Source organism: Micromys minutus, assembly GCF_963924665.1.
Source record: "Micromys minutus genome assembly, chromosome: 14".
Taxonomy (NCBI): domain Eukaryota; kingdom Metazoa; phylum Chordata; class Mammalia; order Rodentia; family Muridae; genus Micromys; species Micromys minutus.
The window spans coordinates 29,335,225-29,343,926 of NC_137983.1; the positions used below are offsets into that span (position 1 = coordinate 29,335,225).

Sequence of the window (8,702 nt, forward strand, 5' to 3'; positions counted from 1 at the left end):
TTGGTGTCTTTAATCTCATTGGCCAAAATGAACCTATCACCTAAAACTCGTCAGTGAGACAATTTACAAAATCACAGTGTATACAGTCAGGTGACACTTCTCATGACTCCAACACACAATGTGCTGAACCATAAAATACCCACAACGACTCTGAACTCCTCATTGCTACTTAATTAGAAAGTTGTATAGTAGATGACGAAAAAAGAAAGAAAGAAAAGAAAGAAAACGAAGTTAAAATTAAAGGTGAAGCAATCATGGCGGCAGGATGGTATCCGAAGGCTCTGACACCCAGTGCGATGATGATTCACAGAAGCAGTCATCAGCTATGGAGTGAGTGCTCGGTCTCTTCGGCTTGAGGTTCACACAGCTACGTGGCCACCTAATGACTATCCTGGAGAACCGGTTTCCTGTTATTTGGCCTGTTCCTCTGTAGCTCACCGGCATATCACCTGCTTCACCTCCTAGTAACCCGAGGTCCTCACTTATTTTATGAACACTTTCCCTCCATGGAAAGAAATACGTTAACTATGGAAAACACACAAAGGAATACAAAAGGAAGTGACAACCACCCAATAGCTCCTTTAAGTCTCTTAGCATTTTGGTACAAATTCATCTTGACTGTATGTATACATAAGCATTTATCATTTCTTTTTTATTGGTTATCTTATTTATTTGCATTTCAAATGTTATCCCCCTTCCCAGTTTTCCTGCCACGAACCCCTCCCACTCCTCCTGCCTCTATGACGACCGCCCCTCCTCCCCGGACTCCTGTCTCAACACCCCAGCTGCATCATCAAGCCTCCCCAGGACCAAAGGGCATCATTTCTTAATGTAGATTTATAATGCTATTTAAACAAATTCAAACGCTACAGCTTTGTATCTTAAAATCGAGGCAGTTATCTATTTACTGAGATGCCTGAGTTTACTGTCAAAGAAGCCTATTGACACTCAAGCCAGCTATGTTTCCTCCACGCCTGGCAATCTACCTTCTTCACGAGCATCCTTTCCATCTATTTGTTGGTATCTCCTCGATAGGGTCATTATCACACATATTTGGGAACAAGTACACACATATTAAGTAGATACACACTATTGACTTGGAAGAATATTCAGGATATATTACCAATATAACAAAGACTATCATGTAGCAGTCAAGAATAGGGCTCTATTGATCAGTCTGCTAGTATTTAGAATTCTAAAAATAGAACATGTTTCTGTAGCTGCACATATTCTTTAAAAAAAAACTTTTATTTATTTATTTACTTTATGTATGTGAGTACACTGCAGCTGTCTTCAGACACACCAGAAGAGGGCATCGGATCCCATTACATGTGGTTGCTGGGATTTGAACTCAGGATCTTTGGAAGGGCAGTCAGTGCTCTTAACCACTGAGCCATCTCTCCAGCCCCAGCTGCACATGTTTTAATAAACTGCTTTGTAGAAGGCCCAAGCTCTTGTAGGAGTCAGACTGTACTTGATTCTTTGCTAAAGGCTAAGTCTGCTCCCATACTCCATATTACTGACTTTAATGACATGGTCTTCCACTCTGGTGAAATTTCTGCCTTCTGGAGTCCTCATGGTCTCTCCTCCCTGCATCCTACCTGGTACTCACTCTTTAGAGCCAACAGAGACTCACCTGAGTATGAGCACACAGGCTGCGACCAGAGAGTAGGCCATGAGGGTGCCGATCGACATCATGTCCACGAGAGCCTTCAGGTCAAAAAGAAAGGCCATCACAGCTATTGGAAAACAGACAAGGAAGTGAAACCAAGGCCTCTGGGGTCATTTCTTACAGTTGTTCACTTAGTCAGAAAAGTCAAAACACTTTTCTGTTTTGGTAGTAGTGACAGATCGTGTTACATCATACGATGTTTTCTGGGACATACAAACTGCTAACACTAAAACTGCAAGGCCCCTACTTAGTTCTTTAGGAAGTACTAAATACATCATCTTTATTTAAAACCTGACTTGACTGAGAGTGAAAATACCAGTGAGGATCACGTGGCTTACTGCTTTCAGGGGCACACCACTAATCCCTAGCTTCTCTTTTTTTTTTTTTTTTTTTTCAAATTTTATTTGTTTTATATATAAGTGACTACACTGTAGCTGTCTTCAGACACACCAGAAGAGGGCATCAGATCCCAATCACATGGTTGTGAACAACCATGTGGTTGCTGGGATTTGGACTCAGGACCTCTGGAAGAGCAGTCAGTGCTCTTAACTGGCATCTCTCCAGCTCAAGAGTTAAAGTATTATATGACGGAACACAGTGTTTTGGTGTCTCCCAAGGTAAAAAATGTCAAGAAATGCCAGAAACTGCTGTTTAAATCATAAGGAAAGTTTAGGCTTCTGTATGTAAGTTATGTAAATACTTTAAATTCCACCTGTATCATGTTATATATAATTCAAAATATTTTACAGAATAATATGCATTTTCAAAGAAATTACATTTTGCACCTAGAGTAAACTCTAATCAAATTAAAGCCATACATTCTAGAAGGCTGATTAGACGTGACAGATCATCTTATGATTACGATCCCAGCAATGTCAAAGAGTAAGAACACTTTACGATTAGCTGACTTAACCACACAGTACCCCGATCTTTGTAAACAGATGACACCATATTCATTATATATGGTGTCCTAGATCTATTCAAAGTTTTATAGTCTGTAAGTCACTTTATCTTCTAGGAAGCAGAGAGTTTTTAGTTACATAAAATGGACAGTATTTGACAACTTATTTACTTCTTTATTATTTTTACTAAATCCAGTAACTTCTCATGGTTTGCCTTGATAGGGTTATCCCTGTCTCATAGACAGACTGACTTAAGAAAGGCTAAAATGGTTAAGGCTTTCTTGGCCCTACAACCCCTATAGTATCTCATTCTCTCTCCAAATATGCACCACACGCCACACTCTGTGAACACATCATTACTAATATGCTTATGTACTTATATAATGAATTATCAAAATCTCAGCATGTTTTGGATGAGCATAGATAAACAAATACTAATTATTCATGTAAACTCTCTGATCTAAGTTTAAAGTGCAAATGTGGGTGTGAGAATGTAATCTATAAAGTACAATACTTCAGAAAGCATTCTACTATAATACTTTCAGTCATCCCCTTCATTTATCTACCATACTGATAAACTAAATTTTTCCAAACCAAGGAGAAAGTTATCTTTAAAATTCTGGACTCAAAGTAGAATTATTAATGGGAAAGATTGCTTTATATGACATAGGTTATCTTTCCCATCATAGAGAACTGTATAACAAGGACTTTAGAGTGCCTACAGAGGTGGTTCTCAGCCCTTCTTAATGCTGCGACTTCTCAATGTCATGGTGACTCCAAACCATGAAATAAATCACTTCATAATTGTAATTTTGCTACTGTTATGATTCATAATTTAAATATCAGTCATGCAGGGTGTGTGATATATAAGACCCCTGTGGGGTTGCAACCCACATACTGAGAATTACTGACCCAGAAAAATCTTTATTTTATGGGGCAAAAATGTAAGCCTGAGAAAAGTAAGTGATTTGACCTTGCACCATGCCTCAAGTGTCAGGTCTAGAAGATATCTGACAGCTGAAATAACGTTGACGATCACTTCCTCACGTGAAAGAAAAACTAACTGGATATCTAAAAAACATTTTTGATCCCAATTTCCCTGCACTTTATAGAGTCTTGACAAAGTCAAAATGCTTATGTGAACATTCCCAAGACAGTTTCTCTTCGTTTATATAGCTATAAAGCTTGCTAAACTGCCTCTCCTACTTCCTGTTTAGGACCCCTAAGAGCATTTGCTCAGTCTATACCATCCCTGGAGATTTCCGCATGCTGCAAGAATCTGGCCAAAGGGAGTTTACATGAACATCACAGCATGTTAAAATGTTGGCAATCTGGATGCTAGGAGCAAAATGTACATGTCCAAACTACTAAAAGACAAGAAGGTTCTGAATGAGGGTGGAGCAAGTCCAAGTCTTAACACTCTGGGCAGCCCCCACCCTGTGGGCAGTGAGGACAATGAACCGTTTCAGATTATCCTTACAATTCTTTTCTTATATTAGATTAAGAATTGGTAACATTTTCAAAAGTCTTGCAATCATTATTTTACAATTAGCACTTCCAAAATTAGGCAGCTATTCAATTTAGATATTTTTCTGTGCCCAAACTACAATTTTATGTGCTTATTCATCAATTAGAAGAGAAATACCTACAACATCTCGGGAATCATTAACAACACTTCACACGTTTGTTAGATGCCCGAACGGTTGACATAGTAAAATAACAGAATTCCAAATGATTAGTTAAGAATGAATTTAATGTTTCACCATCACCATAATTGGAAGATGCTAATCCCAATACTCATATACAAATTTATCCATGATTTTGTCTTTAACTTACATGCACAGCATGCAGACCCCTTTTGTAAGTCCATGCATGCACACAGCATGTTTTAGTCCAATGATGGAGAAACCTCTGTTGTAAAGCTTACCAGAAATGACCCCTGCAGTCATCGTGGCAGCAACGGGTGACTGCCTCCTACTCACTCTTGCAAGGAATCTAAACAGTAAGCCATCCCGGGCCATGGCAAACAGAATGCGGGGTAAGGGGAACATAGAACCCAGAAGACTAGAACAGAAAAATTCACAATCCAGCATGAGTTGAGCGTTATTCTCCAAGGATACTTATAGGTACACAAAGACATAAAATTAGGAAAGACACAAAGATATTGAACTTCGTGTTAATCAAAACAGAAAACCACCTGTCCACACTTCCAGAGTTCTTGATGAAAAGAAATGATCCCCCTTTTCTTAGGAAAAGTCAACACTCTCACCTGCCACTGCACCCGATGACAAAGTAGCAATTATTGGTGTCTTCGTTTTGGAATTGATTTGAGCTAGACATTTGAAAAGCAACCCATCCTCCGCCATAGCATAGATTACACGAGGCATTGGGAAAATGGATCCAAGAAGACTGAGTAAAAAGCAAAGACATGCAGTATGGCAAACACGTTCATGCAAGACCACACCCAGAATAGAGACACAGTGATTGTTTAACACACCGCATGACAGCTGGGGCTCACACGGTCTTAGCAGGCACTACCATTGGGCATTTAAACATACCTGCCAGTAACGGCCACCATGTTAATCTTTAGTCTTGCAGGTATTTGCCCAACCAAATTACAAGAACAGAGACAACATTGCAAGTCATTTGATTCTATCCATAATTCTTACTGAATTAAAAATGAATTAGACTTTGCAAAATCAAATGAAGTGTCAACTGTTAAAATGCCTTAGAGTTAATAATTCAGAAAACAGGATTCTCAAATTAACAAGAAATTAAAAAGATCATCCAGTTTTATGCCACACTAAGCCACTGATTTATGCAGTGATTACATAGTTTCATATTACCATGATTTTGCATCCTCTAGATTGATCTTTTTTGACTGATGTTTGGTATATGTAATAGTTCTAAACATTGAAATTATCAAGGTAAAAAATGGCTTGAAAATTGAACATATTATAGTATACAGAAGGAGCTACAATTAACTGTTAGAAACAGTGAGGTTTAATGTATGATTTCTGCTTAAGATAAGCTGAATTATTTATGTTTATTGTTTGTGCCATTCCACATATGATTCAGTTGTGAAAGTAACTTTTGATATACTGGTATATATATTTGATTTTAAAAAGCTACTGGAGGAGTGTGGGGAGAGCAAGGGGGCTTATGCCTGAAACCCCCTGGATTAAGAAGCTGAGCCAGACGATGGCTGAATGTTTGAAGCTGGCCTGGTCTTCACAGTCAGCACCAGGTCAACCGGAGCTACACAGCAAGACTTTGCTTTAGAAAATATCCATTTTTATCCTTTTGTCATTACTTGGAGAATACTTTATTAGTTTTTGTCATTGAATCTGTACAGATAAGACCATATGCGTTTAATCCAGTGTGCTTGCACAAACGGAAAAGCTAAGTCCAGCATTTCTAGACCAATGTGGCTGTTGGTCTCTGCACAATGCCAACTCAACAGAGTTAACTGAGAGTTTTTTTTTCTCTAAAATTGACAGCATAACTGCAGTTTCTGAAATTCAAATTATATATGTGTAAGGACCAACCATAGGAGCATGGTATGGATCAATGGTTGATGTAGGGGAATCTTTTTACCCCTTCAAAGATCATGGCGACACACTGGCTTTACAGTTTGGACTAAAGCTATTCGGAATTCTTCTTAATGAACTTCATCAACAGCAGATCACTAAGAAACCCAAATAAGTAATTCCTAGACTCACTTAGTATTATTGGAACTAGAAACTAGAAACAGTTTTGAAAGAATAAAAAACCATGTTGATAAATTTTATTGAAAAAAAATTCTAGTTTCAAAATTTTCAAAATTATTTTCAGCTTAAAAAGGGAATACTCAGACAAAAAAGATTTCTTTCTGTGAGAATATTCTGCTATGATGATGTGTGGCCTGAATGAAACGTTTTGCTTCAGATATGCTAATTAAACATATGAGATGCTCTGGGAACCCAAGACAAGAGCTGTGACATATTAAATAAGTAGCTACTGAAAATCTGAACATTTGACATTCCAGTTTCATTGTCTTTTTACATAAAGAACTTCCACTGGTAATTTCAGAATGGTAATTTCTGTTTTTCTGAATACATCCGCTCTTATCAGCCCTTAACGGAGAAGGGCTTAGCTTGTCAGAGAGGCACATTTACGTTTAGAAACCACACAGCATGTGGCTTCTAGTCTCAGACACGTTATCCCTTCATGGAGAATTGTCCAAAGTGTCAAGTTTGTGTATAGTCTCTGGCTGACCGAAACAATGCAGGCCAGACCGATGTCAGTAGCATGGCCTCCCCAAAGGTGTCTACCATAATTTGAGATTATGTGTGACACAGATTTTGTATGTCCCAGTGGTATGCATATTACTACTGAAGCTTATGCTATTCTTATCTTGGTTAGGGGGGGAACAGCTGACAATGATAATGTTTTTGTAATCACTCAAGGTTTTTAGACAGTGGTTCTGGGCAAATTATTCATTGAGTTCACAGTTGTTAATGTGTTCCTCGTGGTAGGAATATACACTTTCAGAATTTTTAGAATATACAAAATCAATCTTGTGGTTGCAGTGCCTAGGGCGCCAAGGCCTTCAGAGCACTAGTCAAGCATTCTGTTACTGAACTTTCCTCATACCCCACAAATTTGAAGACACTGACTACCCTGTGCAAGACCCCTAACAGCCCAAGTCCCAAGGGCAGTGTAATGTACCTTGTTGATAAGGCGCAGAGGGAGCCTGCTGCGACAACGTATTTGGCAGGACCCCATCCGACATATTCAAATGCAACAGGGAGTGGGCTTTTCTCATCCAGGAGGTAGTAAGGCATCATAAGTGTTAAGGCTGCAGACACCCCAAAATAGGCCATAAAGCAAACAAGTAAGGAAGTTACTATTCCAATGGGGATAGCCTTTTGAGGATTTCGGACTTCTTCGCCTAAGGAGACACAAACGGAAGATGTGCACAATCGGTAAACAGTTTAACAGGCGAGGGACTTTCTGAGGTCAAAGCCTCCCTCCCTTCTATGATCTAGTCAGCTTTTGTCCCTTGTGTCTTCTTAGTGGGTTCTTTATTTCATGTAAAAGTTCCCTTCTGTTCTTGAGGATACTCTGCTACTAACAAAAATAATCCAACAATCAGAGGTAGGTAAGAAGGATGGAACACACAAGTCAGTTTCCTAGTTGCAGAAAGGGGGAAGAAAACACCCGGGCTCTCTTAAGTACTTAGGTCTAGAAGGACAGTGGATGTCCTTTGGAAAACAGCCACACTGGTATTCTGTAAGCTTTTGAATGGAGGGCTTTGCATAAACTTATTTATATGAAACGTCAGATTCCATTATGAACACCTGAATATCCTTCTTGCAAGGCTGACCTTTGAAGCTCTGCAGCCAGTTATAACAGGCTATGCAACTGGAAAGGTAGAAAGACTCTGGCCTGAGCATTTTGTCATTTGGAACAAAGAGGGAAGAATTGGTATAGTCTGCCTGGTGATGAGAAGATAATTTAAGGTGATAACTATCTGGAGGGGACAGAACCTTCAGGTAAAAGATTAAAGACAGAACTGAAAGCAGCATTTAGGATTCTCATCACATCAATCAGATGTGTTGTCTTGGGTGATCTTCATAATATCCTCAGGGTAGGTGCCGCTCTTGACCATACAAAAGCCAACCTTCTGAGCATTTTAGGCAAGTGACTTTTGTGTCACATGCAGTGTGGCTTGCAGGTGGATGAGAAGTTAGGATCCTTCCCACCTAACACCTCATCCTCTTCCCTTGATCCTCTGCTGTACCTGTGGCCACCCCGTGGTACTTTTTGCTTCTAACTATGGAGGAGTCATCACCCTTACCAGTTGTTGCAATGCAGTCAAAGCCCACAAAGGCATAAAAGCATGTTGCAGCACCAGCCAACGTCCCTGTAAAGCCATAGGGCATAAAGCCACCAGCCCCGTAGATACTTGTTCCATTTTCAGAAGATGGTTCTCTGAGGAAAAGGACAGACATCGTCAGCCACTTCAGGGAAACTGTACCTTCTGGTGACTTCTCTCAAGCTTCCTAATCCTAGGGAGACTGGTGTTGCCTCACTGGCTTCTTGAAGCTCAGGAATATAAAACTAAAGCTTTATTCTGTCCTCTT

At 39.5% G+C, this 8,702-nt stretch overlaps 1 protein-coding gene across 5 annotated transcripts in view; it reads right to left on the minus strand.

Moving 5' to 3' along the window:
* The window catches only part of SLC7A2 (solute carrier family 7 member 2), a 55,993-nt gene that overhangs the window by 9,424 nt on the left and 37,867 nt on the right, over window positions 1-8,702 (minus strand). For 4 of the 5 annotated variants that reach the window (XM_080928771.1, XM_080928773.1, XM_080928772.1 and 1 more), the window contains exons 5-8: window positions 8,417-8,550; window positions 7,285-7,507; window positions 4,502-4,638; window positions 1,637-1,739 (exon numbers count right to left, since the gene is read on the minus strand). In XM_080928771.1, the coding sequence (XP_080784897.1) occupies window positions 1,637-1,739; window positions 4,502-4,638; window positions 7,285-7,507; window positions 8,417-8,550 (597 nt within the window). The remainder of the gene's footprint in view (window positions 1-1,636; window positions 1,740-4,501; window positions 4,639-7,284; window positions 7,508-8,416; window positions 8,551-8,702) is intronic. The other variant, XM_080928774.1, reaches the window with a different exon arrangement.